Source organism: Hipposideros armiger, unplaced genomic scaffold (genome assembly GCF_001890085.2).
Source record: "Hipposideros armiger isolate ML-2016 unplaced genomic scaffold, ASM189008v1 scaffold_273, whole genome shotgun sequence".
Taxonomy (NCBI): Eukaryota; Metazoa; Chordata; class Mammalia; order Chiroptera; family Hipposideridae; genus Hipposideros; species Hipposideros armiger.
In genome coordinates, this window is record NW_017731623.1 from 719,020 (window position 1) to 739,822 (window position 20,803).

Consider the following 20,803-nt stretch of genomic DNA (forward strand, 5'->3'; position numbering starts at 1 on the left):
TTTAGACAGCCACAGAAGGGCGCAGTTGTTTAGTCTAGGTTGAAGAACTATGATTCTCAAAAGGAAAGTTACCAAGAAAAACAAGGAAGCACATTTTAAATAGCGTTGCTTCTTATTAAGCCATAGTTACTGGCCTGTTGCAAAATGCACAAGACTGATGTGGAAACAACACCAGGGACACAGCAGCATGCCCAGTTTAGTGAAGCTAATTACGAAGGATGCACTTGCAAAAGGTCAGGAATTACGCAGCAGAATGGACACCCCACTCACAGATTCATTTCTTCCATCGCTATGCACGACAGCACGGCAACAGGAAGAATGGAGCAATTACACGGTGAATTTAATCAGTGTCCACGTTCAATGTGGACCATCCATTCAAACAACTTCCTGTTTATTGTCCACTAAATTGTGCGTTCTTCACCTACCTTCCTCCGTTCAGACCTGAAAGGGCTACATGAAAATAAAACACATCCATGGAAGACAGCTGGAAGTGCACTTTAATTTCTTTTTCAGCATCCTTTGTGTTAGTTTATCCCTTATCATAGGGCCAAGAGGCCAACCACACCCAGCTCCAGTCTAGAGGTGGTTAAAATAGCCAGGAGTGGGAAGAACCAAAACCAAGTTTAAGGTATGCCCTAGGGAGTATGAAAGATCAAAGTCCAAGAGACTGAATTCTGTTGCCAACTGTATAGCGTGAACACGGGGCCCACGAGGAAAATAAGAGAACCAGCACAAGAACCCAAATTCAGGAGAATTAGAATTGGGAGTGAGAAAAGAGTATGGCCCAGGGTATGGGCAGTGTGGCACCTTTCTTGCACGTGCAGCTGAGAATGTGGTAATACCTCTGCAAATACCATGAAGAAGCCCTTGGGAATGCTCTGGGTTACCTTTTCTATCTGCATGATATGTGGCCAACGTGCTGGATGGGTTTCAGGATGCCCTTGCGTAGCTAGCTTCAAGCGCAAGAAATACTTGCAAAGCGTCCTCTCAATGACTGCTGCCACTTTTGCATGTGATTTTGGCTCTCTATTCCCCTCTCTACCTCTGTCTCCAAGCATTTGGATAGTGAAGTTATAATTAATAAGCAACAATAACAGCTCCTGTTTAGGGAACATTTAAAATTTGCCAGGCATTGGGCTATTTGCTTTACATGCATCATCCCAATTAAGGCTTCCAGCCATCTGTAGCTTGAAAAACTTCAATGACATCCCTTGTTTTTAGTAGGAAGGCCCAGTGGCGCCCCCAGTCTTCACATGGTCTGGCCCTTGTAAACTTTCAGGGCTCACACTCACTCTGCTCTTCCTTGCTTCCTGCCCTCCAGCCACACACCTGCAGCAGCGTGTAAACGCTTCATCGCTTTCTGGCCCCAGGACTTTTCCAACTGCTATACCGGCTGCCAGAAGCCCTCTTCCCCCCCCCCCCCCAGGCCTTTCTTATCTCTCCCGTTTCAGTATTGTCTGCAGTTATATGTCCTCAGGGGCCATGTTCTTCTTCCTTGGGAGCACACAATTGGCTAACTATCAACTGATGTTGTTATTTGACAAACGTCTATCTGTCCCACTGGTATTGAGGGTCCATGACAATAGGACTGGCTTTCTTTGTGTGCAGTATTGCATATCCTGCTGATATGATCAGGCATATAATAAGGGGTCAGTATCTAAATAAATAAATGAAAGAATAAAATTTATTCTTCAAAGGTTTGTATCTTACATTTGACCTCAACTCTCCATAAAGGAGCTAATTTCCATGGCAGCATTTTTTTTACCCACCTCAGAGGCGTGTGAGACCCATTAGAGGGATCAGTGATTCAGTGACTATAGGGATTAGGCTGAATTTATCTGACCACCACAGACGCTGGTCACTACAGACGTTGTCAGAACACCCATCACAGTTTTAATCCAATTGATCTACTTTCTGCCTTTTAGCCTTTGAGCAAAATTGTGGCCTTATAGAAAGGGAAGAGAAGGAGACTGACATTCATGGAGGGTCTTCCATCTTCCCGGAACATCATTTGGTATTTTTCATACATTCAATTCAAACTACGACCAGTGCATTAAAAATAGACTAATAATTGTAAGATATTTTGAAAATACAAAGACCTCTGTAATTTTAACTACAACGGAGAATTTCCCAGAAGTTTGAGTTTTTAAAATATGCAATTGTACCTGCATTGCCTCACTAGATAATTTGCTCATCTATGGGTAAGGTTTGAGAAAATGGAAAAGGTTTTCAGCAGTGCCATTCCTGGGAGAAAATCTGGTAAACTTAAAGTCACTGGAAATTGTTACCCACAGATTAGGTGTCTTCGCTATTCACTCGGCAGTCCCTGTAGTCATGAGTCTATATAAGAAATCCAGTGGACTGATCTCTAACACGTATTGTCCAGTGGAGATCCCTTCCTACTTAAACTGAGGGTTCATCTCTGTCCACTGCTCGGCACCTTTGGTGGCTGCTGCCTGTGGGTGATGTATGGCTTTTATTTAAATAAAACATTCATCAATTGAAATGACAATTCTGGCAGAAAATGTAGGAATCAGAAAGGAGAAGAAAATCATGCTGGAAAAGTCTTCATCACAAGTCAAACCATCACTAAATGAGAACGTGAGCTCAGTTAATATTGGAAGAAGATAAAATTGATGAGGGTGACGATATGACAGCTACTTCAAAAGAGGGTGAAAATCAAAGAATTAAAGGGACGGTGGGCAAAACTGATGAGGCTGTTGAATATATTTACAGAAGTGACACTGTGAGACAAAGGGCCATGTTAACATACAATTTTGAAGGAATAATTATGATCTTCCCACCTAATCAACACTTAATTCATTATTTTTATTATATAATGCATACTTACTTTTTATTTTTAAAATATTGATAAAATAAAGTGTTTTATCAATTTTATTATTTTGAAGGATGAATTCCCAAGCAAACATGTTAATTTTGTTCACTGTTGAATGACATTTAGTCTTCTTTGTAGTGAATTTACTTCATGTGCCCTTTTCCAGGTTCTAATTATCCTCACAAGATAAAGATAGCATTCAAGTCACTAGGTTTCATAGTTTCCTTTCAAGTAAGAAAGTAGACCCTCCTCTACATTTTTTTTTCCCCACTCCAAAACATCCATACCAGTCCCACATCATCTTCAAGGTTAAAACTTGGACTAGATCTTCACCTTTTCTGCCCCCATATATATATATATATATGTGTGTGTGTGTGTGTGTGTGTGTGTGTGTGTGTGTGTGTGTGTGTTTTTATCCATCGTATGGAAAATATCGCATAGTTTCCCCTCAGTAGAAATGCTGAGGGAAATGTCATTATCGATATTTTGTCAATACACTTCTTCCTTCATGGAGAATATATGGTTAAGGTGGGGATGATGACTTCTCTGGATAACATGTTTTCTGGATATTGAACCCCTTTTTCGGACACTTCTTTTATAGTGATGCATGTGATAAAGCTACAGTTCATTTTCTAAATAACATGATTCTAGCAAAGTCACCACATTTTTTCCACCATTGTAAGAGAGGAGGACCAATAGTTTAACAGAACGCCAGGTCAGACCTCTAACCTGTTGAAAATTACACAAGTGAAGTGTATGCACATTTTAATTGCTATTTTGAAGAACGGTTGATTCATTGAGGGAAGAAAAGTAAAAATTAAAAATCTTCAGGTTATATTGAGCACATGAATCAGCAATGAGGCCATTATGTGAGGCTAAGATTTCACACAGAGAAAAATAACATTACTTGGTCTGTTATTTATATTTTATTTAAATTTTATTTTTAGTTTGAATTCCCTAGATAAATTCTTTCATTTAAACTGGCTACTCAAATTGTAAATGAATGGATAAGTCTGTTCACCGGCACGATTTATCAAAAGTCACTAATTGCATTCTTATTATGTTCTTATTATGTTCAAAATTATAGATATCTAGGACAAAAGGCAATTAAGTGTGGGTTTAATTTATGTTAATACTGAAGAATAAAAAGAGAACATTATAAATTCTCCTGTAGCTTTGGAAGCAAAATTAAATATTTAAAAATTTCTCTGATTTTATTAATGCATTTTAATACCTGAGCAAAGTGGCCTAAAATATAAAATGTACAAACTATAAAGGGCACATTTAGGCATTGACGCTCTTGATACAAGTTGATATCCATTAAATATGCATGCATATTTAAAATGTATGTGTACATTATGTTTAATAAATAATTGAGAAATACGTCTCACAAAACTTTAGCATTCTATTTTATTATGTTTATTCTAAAGCAATTGGTTTTATGTTAGTTATGATAATATATAATAATCATTTTAGAGAAATTACTTGTAACTTTGTGGATATAATCAGTCTATCATTAAAGAAAGTCTAATTAACTATGAATAGACCAAATTTTATCTGAGCTCCAATTCATCACAGATCAATTTAATTCTTCTAAGACACAGGAAAATTATTCTTTTGCATTGCTTATGAGGAAAATTATTGATTGATTGAGTGATTGATTTAATGATGGGTATTCCATCTTGTTCTACTAAGAATTTGTGAAGTTAACAAAAAAGGTGTGTAAAATAAAATGGTAAAACACAAGTTAAAACTTAGTGCTAAGGAAAATACAAATTATAACAAGAGGTCAGTATCATGGCTAAAAACAGCACAGACATTCCGGTAATAAACTATACAGATGTTATGCTTGAACTTTAAATTTGTTTCTGGGATTTCTGGAAGCTGAAGTGAAAAAGAGACATAAGCAGTTGTCTGGATAGTATATTCTTTAAGGAAAATAAAGAAGGTGAAAATAAAGAAGGCATGGGTGATAGATAATTTCCACATTACCAGAAAATTCCAAAAGCTTCTAATTGTGTTTTGGAGCTTATTTTTATTACTAAACAAATCCCAAAGCAGTGGTAATCAGAGGATTCAGGAGCTCAGGATTTTATTCTTGGCTCTGTCTCTAAATAGTTGTATGATCTTTTATGAGCAATTTATTTAACTCTTTTTGACTTCAGTTTCTTTATCTGGAAAGGAAGGGGTTAGGTAAGGCGGCCTTTACTGAAGTCCTCTGAAGCACTAATATCCCGTGTTAAGTGGGTTCCCATTTCTCCAGCACAGAGAGAAAAGCACTTTAAATTTCAAAACTTGACATGTTTTGTAGGTAGATTTCTCACTAGGGAGAAATTGTTTTAAGAAGTTAGGGGCCATCTGTCAATCATGTCAAATGCCACTGAGAATCAAATAAGAGAACTGATCAGTTTGGTTAGCCCTAGGCTCTCTCTCAAGAGACCGCTCCCAAATGCTCACTCAGGAAATGCGAAGAGAAACTCAAGTCAGTACTTGGATCGACTTCCTAGTGTGTCTCCTTCCATGCCAAATCCCAACTACCACCAAGGAACTCTGTCTTACTCTATCTCAGAATCTTGAAAGTGTCAGGATACCGTGTCTGCTCAATAACTGTTCTCTGATGACTGATTCTCCCATTTTCCTCTTCTCATGTTGACATGCTTCCAAAATCAGGGTTTTGCCAATTACTGTGCAACATTAAATACATCTAATTTGGAGTTTTGGGACTAGTGTCATTGTCTATCTTGAAAATGGCGTGAAATCAAAATGACCTTTGAAAATCCGATACTGCAGCATAACCTAGCCCAGGGGTGGGCAATCTTTTGAGACAGAAGAGCTGCCAGGGGTCAGCAAACTGCGGCTCGCGAGCCGCAGGTTCTAAAGTAAAATTGAAAATGAAAATAAAACTATCATAGTTTCATTTATAAAAATTTTAAAGGATTTTATTCACATAATGGTGATTATGTAAAAATGTATTTATGGCTCTTGAATAATTTTAAAATTGTTGTGAGGAACAGGATTGGCTCTTCCAGGAGTCGGCAAACTTTTGAGACGCAACTGTACCCAAAGAGCCGCATGTGGCTCACGAGCTGCAGTTTGCGGACCCCTGGTCTAGCCCATCACACCTGACGCTGCCCGCTCGTAGCTGAAGTGGTAGGTGGTCTCATGGGCTGTTGACTGGCTTGTGAAGGTTTCCAAGGGACCTCACAGAATTCCCTTGTTGCTCTGGACTTTCAAAGCTCCTCACCACTAACAGTACCTGCCTGGATGGAGTGATGGGAAAATGGGGTTGGAGGAAGGGCGGGTGGGAACTGACCCTGACCAGTTGTTCAAGCAGTTAGGAAGCAGGCCCAGTGGGCCAGCTCCAGGTAACAGCCTGAAGAGGCTTACAAACTATGGCATATGGGATTTTGTGAAAGTCTTATAAAGTTATTTGTGTGTGTGTATGTGTGCTACATAGACATGTACAATATATAATAAGATATACAAGTTAAATATAAGCTTGCTGTATTTTTAATAATGAGAGAGAGACAGAGATAAAAGAAAGGAAAATGAACAGGTAGCATTGAATTTGTGTGACTCAAATGTGTGCATGGTTCACCATCATATCCCCATATAGAAGCAGCTGTGTGAGACTGTGAACTGGGAGATGTGTGAACTGATATCAGGATGAGTGTGATTCCCAGTTCACACTCCAGGCTGGGAGGAGAGAACCACAGCCTGCAGCTGTGTCCTGCTGTTACCTGGAGCTGGCCCACTGGGCCTGCTTCCCAGCTGCTTCCACAACTGGTCAGGGTCCGTTCCCATCGCCCTTTCTCCAGCCTCATCCTCGTATCACTCCAGCCAGGCAGGTACTGTTAGTGGTGAGGAGCTTTGAGAGTCCAGAGCAACAAGGGAATCCTGTGAGGTCCCTTGGAAACCTTCACAAGCCAGTCAACAGCCCATGAGACCACCTACCATTTCAGCTACGAGGGGGCAGTGTCAGGTACAATGGGCTAGGCTAGGCTGCAGTGTGGGGCAACTCCAAACTCCTAAGGGATTAAAGCCAGAGATCTATTTGTTGCTCACACTACATGCTCACCATGGGTTGGCTGAGGGCTCTGCTTCAAGTTGTGTTCACGCTGAAACTTGGGCTGATGGAGCAGCCACTCTGTGAAATCTGTTATTCACCACGGCAGAGAGCAGGAGAAGTGAAGTAATCGCGCATACCTTGTTTAACACTTCCACAAGCAGGGCTGGCCGAGTGGCGCGTTGGTTAAGAGCTGGCTTGGGATGCCAGAGGGCCCTGGTTCGGATCCCACATATGAGGGCCAGTGACACTGCCCTCTACAGCTAAGATGTTGAATGGCAGCTCGACCTGGAGCTGGGCTGCTGTGAGTCCACTGGTATGGCCCAGGCTGCAGCCCCTGTGGCAGTGGGTTGCCATGGGCTACCGTGTGTAGCCAGCAGCCAGCGTGAGCGGCCAGCAGCCGCAGTGAGCGGCCGTCCAGAAGCCGGCGACTGATCTGCCTCACCTGGGAAGAGCGCAATGATGGTGCCAACTTGGGCCAGTGAAGCAACGTCCTCCACAACTAGACTGAAGAACAAAAGGACAGCAACTTGTCTGTTCCTCTTCCCCCAATTCCCCAGCGCTGATCCAATCCCCCAATTCCCCAACAAAAAAAATTTTTTAAATCTTTAGAAAAAAAAACCAAAAAACTTCCACATTCACCCAAGCAAGTCACATGGCCATACCTTGCACCAATGAGATGAGCAGGTGCAATCCTACCCTAAGCCCAGGAGCACAACTGGAAATATTTGCTATCACAGTGACCACGGCAGTAGACAGATGTGTCAAAGATTGAAGGCCGTAGGGTCTCCAGCTCCACTCTGACCTGGCCTTATGCCCTTATGTTCTTGAATAACCTTCACGAACGCAGTGGTTGCTTCAGCTCAGACACACTGAATGAGACATATTGCTCTGGAGGAACAAATAGATTTGTTACTCTTGCCCTTTATTTAAGAAAGAAGAGGGGGGAGTGTGAGGTGAGAGAGAGAGAGAGAGAGAGAGAGAGAGAGAGAGAGAGAGAGAGAAACATACTCGTAGTAGAATCTCAAGTGCCACTTGAAGGCCAGCATGATGCATTATTTAGTTAAATTAATGCCTGTGCTGTGGTAGGCAGAATAATGGGCCCCCAAAGATATCCATGTTCAAATCCCCAGAGCCTGTGAATACGGTACATAGTAAAGCAGAATCAAGGTTCAAGATGGAGTTACAATTATTACTCAGCTGACCTTGATACGGAGATTACCGTATTTCCCCATGTATAAGATACACCCTTTTTCGAAAAATTTGGGGTCTAAAAACTGGGTGCGTTTTATACAGTGGTTGTAGATTTTTTTTACTTGCATTTCCCGCAAGTGACGAGGAGTTGTATGAATTTTATGATGAATAAAACTTGAGTTCAATAACTTTATGTAATACATTTTTTTCAAATTTCGGGCCCCCAAAATTAAGGTGCATCTTATACATGGGAGCATCTTATACATGGGGAAATATGGTATTCTGGATTATCTGGATGGATCCAATGCAATCACCAGAGTTCTAAAAGCGGAAGAGGGAGGCAGGCGATGAGGTCAGAAGTCAGTGGTGTGATTTAAAAAGGACTCAACAGACTTTGCTGGCTTTGAATACGGAGGAAGAGTATCATGAGGCAGGGGATGCATGCAGCCACTGGAAGTTGGAAAAGATAAGAAACCCTCCAGAGTGGAAATGCACATGCAATAGGGACTAGAGAACAGTGCTGTGGTCAGATAAAACAGGATTTGGAGTTTGAAAACCGGGGTTGAAGTTCTGATTTTGTCATTCATAGCTGACTGACCTTGGACAAGCCATTTAACCTCTCTGAACCTAAGTTTCTTCATCTTTAAAACTGGAATAAAACTTCCAGTTTCCACTTAGGGAAACTCTATTATCCTCCACAAGATATCTGGCTTTCAATAGAAAAAATTATAAACCATGTGAAAAAGCAAAGAAAAAATAAATAAAACTACTTCTAAGGAACAGCAACCAATACAACCAGAGTTTAATATGACACAGATGTTGGAACTATCTAGCAAAGAACTCAAAATAATAATTACTATTTGAATGGCTCTGATGGAAAATGTATGCAGCATGCAAGCTCACATGGGTCATTTCTGCAGAGAAGTGGAACAATAAGAAAAATCAAGTGGAGACTCTAGAAACGCAGAACACCCTAACTAGGTGAAGAATGTCTTTGACAAATTCTTCAGTAGAATCAACTCAGCTGAGAAAAGAATTAATGAACTCGAAGGCAGGTCAATATAAATTACATACCCTGAAACAAAGGAGAAAAAAACCAAAAAAAAACAAAAGAGAGCATCCAAGAGTTGTATTCTAATATACGTGCAACTGGAATTCTAGAAGCAAAGAAGAGAATGAGAACAGGGTTGGCAACATATTAAGAAATCATGGCTGAATGTTTTTCAGAATGAATAATAGGCACCAAACACAGATCCAAGAAACTCAGAAAACAACAGGCAGGATAAATACACACACACACACACACACACACACATACACACACACACACACACACACTTTCCCCTGTGCATATCACATTTCAACTGTTCTAAACAAGACACAAAAAGAAAATTTTGAAAGCAGTCAGGGGAAAAAATACACATGACACAGAAAGGAACAAAGATAAGCATGAAAACAGCTTCTTGGAAGAAGCCATGAAAGCCAAAAGACAAAGGAGTAACATCTTTAAAACAATGAAAGAAAAGAAAAAAAAACACCCTGTGAACCCAGAACTTCATACTAAATAAAAATATATATAATTCAAAAAGTAAAGGAAAAATAGACTTTCTCAGACAGACAAAACCTGAAAGAATACATTGCCAACAGACCTGTCCTACAGGAAATGTTAAAGGACGTTCTTCGGATAGAAGAAATGTAGTTTTGGACAGAAGCTCTACACAAATGAAGTATCCGAAATGAATAAATGAGGGTAATTTTTTTCTTATTTATAATTGTTCCAAAATACCTGACTGTCTAAAGCAAACTTAGTAGCAATAAATAATGTGTACAGCATACGTAAAAATAAAATATAGGACAACAATACCACAAAGGATCAGAGAAGAGAACTTGCATAAATGCTTCTAAGAACCTTACACTGGATATGAAGTGGTATATTTTGATTTGTAGGTAGATCAAGATTAATAAAAGATACATATTCTAAACTCGAAGGCAACCACAAATTTTAAAAAGAAGTATAAATAATACATTAATAGAGAAGATAAAAGGGAATCATTTACAAATTTTCAATTAGCCTAAGGGAAGGCAGAAAGGGGAAAAGAGTAACACAGAACAGATGGCACAAATAGAACATAGCTTGTTAGTTGATAAATTTTAATCCTAATTTTCTAGAATCATAATAAATGTGAGTGGTCTAAACACACCTATTAAAAGAAAGATTGTCAGATGGGATAAAATAGTAAGATATAATACCCTGTCCATAAGAAACAATTTTAAACATAAAGACTTAGGTTAAAGGATGGAAGATGGCAAAAGGATGCAAAAAGGTAAACCAAAGGAAAGCTGGATAATATCAGATCAAGTAGACTCCATGTCTGAGTTAAGCGGGCTTTTCACCATCATTGATTTCAACATATCCACAATGAAAGTCACAGTTAGAGGAGTATTAAGTATGATAGAAGTAATGTATTAAGTATGTATTAAGGAGTATTAAGTATGATAGTAAAGGTTCACTATTCCGTGTGCTTCACACATACTATCTCAATTCTTACTTCCAACAACCTTTCCAAGTGTTTGAAGCGCTCTTATTGTTCACATTTTCTAGACAATGAAAATAAGTCAGAGTAGATAAGCATTTTGCACGCCCACCCTGCCCCGAGGGGATGACCAATAACTGTTAAGTGGTAGAACTAGGATCGCAATCACTGTGCTATATTCTTTACACACAAAATAGTAAGCTTTTATTACACCTTCTGTGAGAGCCCTCCGTGCTCCACCAATGGACACACATTAAAAACAAACTAACCCATTCTCTAAACCGGGCTTTCTTTTGGATGGGCGGGCGGTGCTTCAGGTCTTTTTAATGTCTTGATTTCACTGGTCTCTTTCAAGAGTGTGACCCATTCATCCATATCCTGCCCAACTGACAGTCACTGCTATAATAAAGGCTATGGCATTATAGAAAGTTGGAAGAAAATGGGACCTAGAAGGTCAGCATATGCAACGTATATGACATGATATCCAGGAGGAGACAGAGGAGGAACAGGTCAAGCAACCTGCCCAGGCAGTCACAGACATTCATTTCAGAACAGGATTAAACAGCAGGTCTCCTGATATCAAACAGATCACTTTTTCCTCCTCCGCTCATTACAAGTCTTTGTGGCTATGATTCTCACGCCCGGAGTAAGACTCCACTAAAATGAATAGTACGAGACAAAGGTGGCCCCTTGTGAATCAGATGAGTTCCAATGGTTCATTTACAAATTGATTATTTGGTAGCAGATACATAGTTTAGTAAAGGAACCACATAAATGGGGGTCAAGGCTCCCTAAAAGTGTCAGTACATGAAGTGGAGTGTCAGTGGTGGGCTTCGGGGCTTTATGATGTTGTTTCTATGGGAACTGCCTTCAGACTGTCTGTCCATCTCTTCTCCGGATATACCTGTTGCCATGCAGCAGTGTGAGAGCTCAGCGTCCCGGGCTCTGGAACTTCCTAAGTCCGTTTCTTTCTCTATAGAAAACAGCACCTCTTGGGCAGTGTCTCGCTGAGAATTTTGAACTGGGGGATGTGGCCATGTGAGCTCTGGTTTTGAAGAGAATGTGCATTCCAGGACAGAGAAGGGTCAAACAAAGGTTTGGTTAAAATAAACTGACAGGAAATCTAAATCAAAACACCTTATGGTTTCAGAGGTTCATCTTGGCTGATTTTCTCCTTCACAGTGCCATAAAAAACCTTATTATTGAAACAGAATCCAGTAAGCCAAACAAAACAAAAATAACAAAACCTTACAGTATAAAGACATGTAAGCGACTTAGGAAATAAGAGAAGTCCTCCTTAAACTTCAAGTTCAAGCTTAGATATGGTCAAGATGACAACTAGTTTCTGTCTGCAAAAATGGTATTTTCAGCAACTATAGATTTTAAAAAATGATCTTGCTTGTAGGCTGTTCCCATGTGTTTTAATGATCTCATTCTTTGTCCAAACTGTGCGCCAGAAGCTCTTCTCTCCCCCATTTAAAATAATGTGTGGATTTTCAGTCAATACAATAAAAACCCCAAAGCCAGAAGAACTTCGTGGATGATCTAGCTCTGCTCCATGCTACTGTGTGGAGGAGTTTTAGATCTAATTATTTTCTTCATTTAATTCCCTTTGGTTTCAAAATTTTAAACTAGGAAGTGGAGTTAATTATATTCATTGTAATATAATCACAGGGGTGTGATGGTCAAATAATTTAATATATGAGATAACACATGATAAAATGCAAACCTTCCTATATACATACTAGTTGCCCACAGAAGTGAGGCAAACTTTCCTTCCATCAGGGGTGCCCACCGCGTTGTAGTACGTTGTGCTACAGCAGTAGCCCACACTGGGGGAGAGTCCCCCGATTCTCGCGTATTTTCAGAATACCTAGGTGTGTGACCTTAGCAAATCAAATAAACTTTTTGTAAAATAGATGACTAAAGAATTTCTACCAAAACTTTGAGATCTAAAAAACAGTATTCCTTTTTTTCATGTGTCTGTTATTCCCCTAGACTACTACTAATCTATAATGCCACTAAAATGGGACCATTTCATCCCTCTGGAGCTCAGTTTCCTTATTGGAGACACCTTCCAGCTTAGATAACCAGTGATTTTAAGAAATCTGTAATGTCATCCACATAATTTGTTGTACATTTAAAAATGAAAATATTCAAAGTAAAAACTAATTGGAGCTTTCACAGAGGTAAGATGATGAGTATAGAAGCTCAAAGAACCATAAATGATTTCTTTTCTAAAAATCCATGCTGCAAAGTTTCAAAAGCATATAAATCACATACAAATTTGAAAGTAGCCTTCACCAACTATTGTTTGATTGAATTTTCAGTCACTTATATCTTTGATTCACTGAAAAACTTAAGAAGATCTAAAAGCCAACACAAAATATATTCTTTAATTAACTTGATATATTACTAAATCATTTTGTTTTCTCAGTCCTATTATTAAACAGAAGATCTTAAACTGTTTAAGGGAAACAGTGATTTATAATTATCAAATCAATTTTATTAGAAACTGAAAACATTTCTGATTCAGACAACACAAATCTTGATTGGTAGCAATTTTTCCTGATCGCCATTTTCTTGACAAGCTTGTGTAACACATCAATTCTTCATATTTCAAAGTTTTATGGACAAGTGGTTTAATTAATATAATATTTCTACACACCATTGTTAAATTCTAGTTTACTTTTTGCATCTCAATACCTGTCACTTCCAATTAAAAATTATAGGAAGGAAGTTATTTCTTGTATGTAATGAAATAGAGGATCAAGTCAACTCATTTATTGCAGTTAACTGAATTTTGTATATGAATAAGAATGCTAACAAAATAACTGAATTACTACCCTGATTATTGGAAATGTGCCATGTCTTATTGCATAAACAGTAATATTCAAAAGGCTGAACTGGCTGCAGCTGATGTTAAATCTGTATTATCATTTTTATATAGGCTACTGCAAAATACAGAGCAATATCGTGGCAGTGGGTTTGTTCTTTGAAAGGTCATTTTTACAGTACCATGATAGAAATAATTTTAAGGAATTATTGACATAATGCATTGCTAATATTTTAGAAAATGTCCCAGCTTTTGAATAAGAATATACTCCTGATTCAGGCAGGGCAGTACTGATCTTTAAAGCTGGATTTAAAGCAAGCAATCTTTTGTCAAAAGCGTCTCTGTTGGGATGTTGGGACCATTTTTCAATTCTAATTTCACCTTTCAATTTTAATGACCTTTGGCAGTCCAATACATGGTGTAGAAAGTAAACCCCCAGTTTGCTTGAATTTCAAATGCCTCACACTTTTGTCTAAAAATCTGTGGCAGTATTTTTTTTTTCTTAAGTTTAAAAGAACCTTCCTGCGGTTTTTACTGCCCTTTTCAAATGCATTAGAGAAGAATGGAAAGACTTAGTGTTAGTTTGAACTTATTTGGCCCCAGGGTTAGAGATGTTTCACTTGGGAGCAGCTTCAGGCCTTGCACGGAAACCAACGCGGGCCTTTTCAGAACCTCTGCTACCCCCACAGCAAGGGATGCTAAAAGAGGAAATGCCTGTGGATTTGGGAAAAGTCTATTTCGTTACAGAATATAAACACTTCAGGTCTCCAGATGGCAGCCTTCAGCGCGTTTGAAAAGCAGTCTCCCTCCTCCTCCGCCACCCCCACTTCTCTTCCACCCCCCACCGCGGCGCCTTGGCAATATAGTATCAGCTACATGTGTGCCCTAGCCTGTGGATGCTGGGTTTTGCTGCTCTCCAAGAATGCGAGTTTAAAGTGTTTATTTCAGTGCCTGATATTCTTGGCTGGAAGCTGCCGAGATGAGCGCTTGGGGAAAGGGGGGGGTGGGATGTAAGGGATGATAAGGTGACCAACATCAAGCCCCCTGTCTAGGAGAGGTGGGGCTGTGCTGGGGTGGCGGGGAGTGGGGGAAGTGAGCCACTTGCATCCTGCGAGCTTCAGCACCCTCTGTTCTGGGTGTGGACGCTCCGCGTCCAGCACAAAGAGCGCAAAAGTCACCTGCCCAGCTGGCAGAATACCACCGGCGCGACAGCTTCGGTTTACCCCCCGAGGTTTATGGGAGTAGAAATAGAAAAATCTGTTTCTCAAATTCACAAAGGACTGAGTCGAAAGGAGCAATGGTAGAGGAGACAGGGGGAGACGCAAACCAGAGGAAACACGTTGCTCCCACCTGGCGACATCTAAGGTGGCGTCCCTGACCCGCTCCGCGCGGGGACCCGGGGGCTGGGTGGAGTCCGGGAGCGCGCGGCCGCAGCTGCTCCGGAGGACTCGCTGTCCAGAAGGGGATTGCAGGGGCAGCTGAGGCGGGTGGGACTGGGGCGGGCCACGGTGTTTCTGTCCCCGGTCTCAGGCGCAGTCTTGGTGTTGGTAGGGGGTTAGGGGCGATCTCCCCATTCCCAGCCCACCTCTACCTCTCCACCCCATCGGCGCCCTGGCAACCTCTGACACTCACCCAGGTCAAGGTGTTGGGGAAGGGGACACTGTGCCCGAGCCCTGCTGCCTCCTATTTTCATCCCTACCTTGGAAGCCGCCGCCCCACCAGGCGAGAGACCTCTCCAGGCTGCCTCCGCGGCCAGTCCGGCTCCGGGCTTCCCGGGGCAAAGCAGACCCCAGCCCCTGTCCCTACAGGCGGGCCGGGCTGTCCCTGACCCGGGTAGCTCCCCCGCGCAGGCCGCACCCAGCCTCGCGTCCCGTGGGACAGCAGGCAGGGACCACCATTTACCAACCGCCCCTTGCACGGCCGGGGCCAGACTTCATTCCAAGTGCCGGGTCCTCTGTCTCGTCCGCGTGAGCCCCGCGCAGACCCAGGCGCCCCCGGGGCAAGTTCATGAGCGACCCAGAGCAAAGAACGGAGTTTAAGGGGCACTGGGTTTGGCAAAGGGGGGAGCGGGTCTTACCTTGGTACGGAGAGCTGAGAGTTGCCATCCATTGTCGATGGGCGCGCAGAGAAGGAAGGCGGGAAGGGCCGGCGATCCGCGGGGCGAGGACCCGGCTCGCAGGGCGCAGGGACAGGCGCGCGCTCGGCCACAGGCTGGGACCGCCGCTGGGCTGTGGGAGATACGCTCCTCCCCGGCCGGGAAGCGCTGCGCGCTGCGACCTCGGAAAGGTCCCTCCCAGTCGCCCCTTCTAATCTGGCTGGAAGGCTTGGCCGAAGCTCCAACCCTTGCGCCCAGCTCCCGCTCCCCTCCGCGGCAGCCCCAGTCTATTGCCACTGGCTCCTGAGCTCTGTCGGCCGCTCCCCGAGCCCAGCACAGGTGACTCCGACAGAATGTCTCTTTCCCCGCCCCGCTGTCTGGTCCTCTCCTCTCGCTTTCTCTCTCGGGTGCAGCAGTCTGAGCCCTGAATCTTTCACCCACTTTGCCACGTTCACTCTCTACTCCTGGCAACTCCCACGTCCCTACTGGTCTCTCACCAGGGCTTGGGTTGCTCCTCTGGATTTCATTTTTGTGTGCCTTCTACCATGAAACAATTCTCATTGATTCCCCCAACAATTTTCCCTGGACTTGGATTTTCCAGTTTTTGGATTTTCACAATTCTTCATCTAACTCATTTTGTTTGACTGTGACTCACTCATCCCTGGCCTGTTAGAAGCCTGTGTGAACACTGAGATCTTAAAACCTATAACAGCGGTCATCCTTTAGAGGCCAGCACCCAGGCAGACCCTGGAAGGAAGGACTGTCACAAAAAGGCCAAACGAAAATGCCTGCGTCAGTATCTCCCTGAACAAACAATAACAGTTATTTTAAGAAGAAAGACATTGATAGTAGGAAGGCACTGTTAAGATGAAGGTGCTGCTGACCCTGATCCTTTTCCATTAAAAAACACATTTTAAAAAAAGGACGTTGACCAATTTCATTCTGAAATGTAAATTATGAAACTATAGCACTTTTTAGTATAAAACTTAGGAGCAAATCTTTGGGAGCTAGGGCTGGGCAAAAGTTCTTAGACTTGACAACAAAAGCACAGTCCATAAAAGAAACATTTGATACATCGGACTTCATTGAATTAAAAAAAAAATTGGTCTCAGAAACACTCTGTTAAGAGGATGCGACAAACAACACACTGAAAGAAAAATATCCAGACAAAAGACCCGTATGTAAAATATATGTTTAAAACCTCTCAAAACTCAATTGTAAAAAACCAAACAATCCAACTAGAACATGGGCAAAGGACAAAGAGACATTTCCCTGAAGACGATTTACAGATGACAAATAAGCACATGAAAAGATGTTCAACCTTATTATCCACTAGAGAAAAGCAAATGAAAACCACAATGATATTTCTCTATACACCGATCCGAATGACTAAAATCAAAACTAGTAACAAGACCAAGTGCTAGTGAGGATGCAGAGAAAAACAAGCGTCTCATCACTCATTCATTCCTGGTGGGAATGTAAAATGTAAAAGTCACTCTGGAAGAATTTTGGCAGTTTCTTAGAAAAACTAAACATGTCAGAGCCACATGATCCAGCAATTTCACTCCTGAGCATTTATCTCAGAGAAACGAAGACTTATGTTCCCATTAGTTTTACTTGAATGTTTATAGCAGTTTTATTCAAAACAATAATAATAAAAAAACTAGAAACAACACAGATGTCCTTTGATGGGTGAATGGTTAAACAAACTGGTATATTCATTCCATAGAATACTACTCAGAAATTTGAAAAGAACAAACTGTAAATATAGACAACAACCTGGATGAATTGCTAGAGAATTATGCTGAGTGAAAAAAAAGCAATTCCAATGGTTGCACTTTGTATGATTGTACTTATATAACATACTTGAAAGTACAAGATTATAGAAATGGAGGGCAGATTAATTGTTGCCAGGGAGAGGCTGGGATCAGGAGGGACGTAGGTGTGGATATAAAATGGCAACAAGAGAGATCCTTGTGGTCATGGAAATATTTTACATCTTGACTATACAAGGTCGGACAATTAAGTTTGGGAACTCATTCTAGAAAAAGTGCTGCCTACCTCATTGCTGAATATCACTATGGTCACCTTAGAAGTACTCCCCTTGGGAAGCTATGCACTGATGCCAGCATCTAGTCCACCCTTCAAAGCAACTTTGAAACTCATTTTCTGGAATGGCCATTAGAGTTGTCATCATATTACCCTTGATGTCGTGACTGTCATCAAAAGGTCTTATTTTCAGTATTTCCTTTATCTTTGGGCAAAGAAAGAAGTCATTGGGGGCCAGATCAGGTGAGTAGGGAGGGTATTCCAATACAGTTATTTGTTTACTGGCTACAAACTCCCTCACAGACAGTGCCGTGTGAGCTAGTGCGTTGTCATGATGCAAAAGCCATTAATTTTTGGTGGAAAGTTCGGGTCATCTAACTTTTTCATGCAGCCTTTTCACCACTTCCAAATAGTAAGCTTGGTTAACTGTTTCTCCAGTTGGTACAAATTCATAATGAATAATTCATCTGATATCAAAAAGGTTAGCAACATCATTGCAACAAGTTCATGAACTTAATTGTGAGACCTCGTATATATGTGAATATATATTCACATATATCTTCTTTTTTTAAATTTTATTTCGTTTTTTTAATTTTTTGTTTATTGGGGAATTGGGGGATGGGAACAGCGCTGGGGAATTGGGGGAAGGGGAACAGACAAGTTGCTGTCCTTTGGTTCTTCAGTCTAGTTGTGGAGGACGTTGCTTCACTGGCCCGAGTTGGCACCATCATTACACTCTTCCCAGGTAAGGCAGATCAGTCGCCGGCTTCTGGACAGCTGCTCACAGTGGCTGCTGGCCGCTCACACTGGCTTCTGGCTAAACATGGTAGCCCATGGCAACCCACTGCCACAGGGGCTGCAGCCTACGCCATCGCTGTTGCCAGCGACTCATGGCAGCCCAGCTCCAGGTCGAGCTGTTGTTCAGCATCTTAGCTGTAGAGGGCAGTGTCACTGGCCCTCATATGTGGAATCCGAACCGGGGCCCTCTGGCGTCCCAAGCCAGCTCTTAACCAATATGCCACTCGGCCGACCCTATTTACATATATCTTGATTATGATATTGTGCTACAGTTTTAGCAACATGTTACCACTGGGGTAAATTGGTGTTGGAGGAGGTCATAAAGAGGACATGAGTTCTGGGTGACCCTGGAGCTGGCCCCTGTGAAGCAGAGGCTTTTCACCCCGCCCTTGTCCTTGGAATGTGCACCCTGCTTGCCTTCCCCTCACTAGAAGCTGCCGCAAGGACGCAGCCTTGAGATAGTGAGCTATTGTTGAGACCATCTGGACTGAATCTGTGGCTGAATCCCATTCAGGCCTCTATAGAAACTTTAGGAATTCTGGCGGGACGGTGTGGAGATCTACTCATCTTTAGCCATCCAAGGCAAGCCTTGTATTTAAGCTCTCTTGTTTATTCAACCTCCCACCTACCAATCTGGAATGGGTCTGCCTCTTTCTTTGGTCTCTCATTGCACTCCGTGTAACAGGGGCCAGTTTCAGATTTCACTCGGGAAGCTCATGAGGGTTCCATCCAACAGTTGGCGAGCCAGCCAAGAGATCCAAGAAATGGGCCTTGGGAAAGAGGCATCCGAGGGGGATATCCTGAGTTAGCCACAGACCTCTATGTGGGGAGAGAGGTGGTCCTTATGTTAGATGATTGTGGACTCCTGCATGAGTACCGGTGCTCTCCAAAACACCAGCTGATCTAATTTGCTTGTTTGAGGAACTACACAGAGTGCACTGTGGCAAAGAAGGGAAATGAAAGGCTGATGCAGTGGGCTGGCCTCTACTGTGGGCAGCTAGGCTGGCCACTGATGCCCAGCTAGAGCTCGAGTTAGAAAATTGGAAGAAGAGCTGAGGTTAGAGAAGGACTCTGCTAGCTTCAGGGCTGGCGGGCAAGGTGGGAGAGCAGGATGGTACATTGGAGACCTTAGCATGCCATTTTGCAAAGCTGGGAGGGCACAAGGTGCCCCGGGTTAAGGTCCAAGTGCTTGTGACAAAGCCTGATGGGGATGCTAAGAGCTGGGAAAGTGATAACAGTGAAAACAGTGAAGGGGAAGATGTTGTGATGATTGACAGTACAAAGGATAAAAATCCCTGTGTTTTCCAACCCCTAAGAGAAAGAAAAGCAAAGCCACAACAACAAACCCAGCCAGGGAGACAGCCCCCCATTCAGAAAGCATTCATGATGAGAGACTGTACTTCCACTGAGCTTATGAGCTTATTGATATAGCTGCCAAATTCCAGCAAAAGGCCAGAAAAAGTACTGAGGTATGGTCACTGCACGTGTGTGTGTGTGTGTGTGTGTGTGTGTGTGTCTGTTGCTGGTGGGGCAATGGCATTTTTCTGTCTGGGTAGGATGCGGAGATATTGAGCAACATCACCACACACCTGGCCCCCCAGCAGCACCTGGATGGCACTGGGAATTGGAAGGGCAGTGGTTCAAGGTACCAACTCCCTCATAGATTGGATTACTCTATGCTGCAGGGAGGCTTGGCTCAATCAGGGGATTTTCCCTCAATGTGGGACCCTGGAAACATATAGATTGTTTACAATAAATTCTTTGGGAGTTAGACATGCCATCTGTGCCCTTGTCTTTGAAGGCCCTTCTGGCTGATAGTTAAGAGACAAAGAAAATATCTAATGCAAAGTCCCAAAAACTTCCTGATTACTGAGACTCAGTCTTAATTTACAAAACAAAGTGGAACAGTTTTGCATCTGCAATTGCAATGATCACTGCACCTGTCAAATAACTAAGCAATGAAGTTCTAGAAAAAAATTAAGTGGAGACATTTGTAACTTTTTTGCATCATGTTAAACAGTGAGGAAATTTATATATATATTTTTTTTTTAAATAGAGAATATGGCATCCAAAACATTAGCTGACTGAAAATTTCCTCCCCAATTTCTTAACTTTGCCAGGGTTCTCAATTCTGGTGCCTGTAGCACTGCTGTCCCAAATGTAGGCTCCTACCAATTATGAGAACAGGAAGGGGGAGGGGCCATCAGGCAGATGGTGCTGGACGGTGGCCATCAGAAGTTGAGCTCCTGAGAGTGGGTAGGGCTCCAGGTGCTGTGTGTGTGTGTGTGTGTGTGTGTGTGTGTGTGTGTGTGTGTTTTATATAGTCTCACAACAGAGGCAGAAATCAGTTGGTTTGGTTTAGATTTCTGGAATGAATCTGAGAAGTTAGAATGTG

At 42.1% G+C, this 20,803-nt stretch overlaps 1 protein-coding gene across 8 annotated transcripts in view; it reads right to left on the reverse strand.

Moving 5' to 3' along the window:
- SPHKAP (SPHK1 interactor, AKAP domain containing) overlaps nt 1-16,213 on the reverse strand; it is a 141,969-nt gene extending 125,756 nt beyond the window's left edge. For 3 of the 8 annotated variants that reach the window (XM_019657109.1, XM_019657105.1, XM_019657104.1), the window contains exon 1: nt 15,544-16,211. In XM_019657109.1, the coding sequence (XP_019512654.1) occupies nt 15,544-15,571 (28 nt within the window). In that variant the 5' untranslated portion in view covers nt 15,572-16,211. Of the gene's footprint in view, nt 1-15,543 lie in introns of all 8 variants that reach the window. The other 5 variants (XM_019657106.1, XM_019657108.1, XM_019657107.1 and 2 more) reach the window with 3 other exon arrangements.
- Between the last annotated feature and the right edge of the window lie 4,590 nt (nt 16,214-20,803).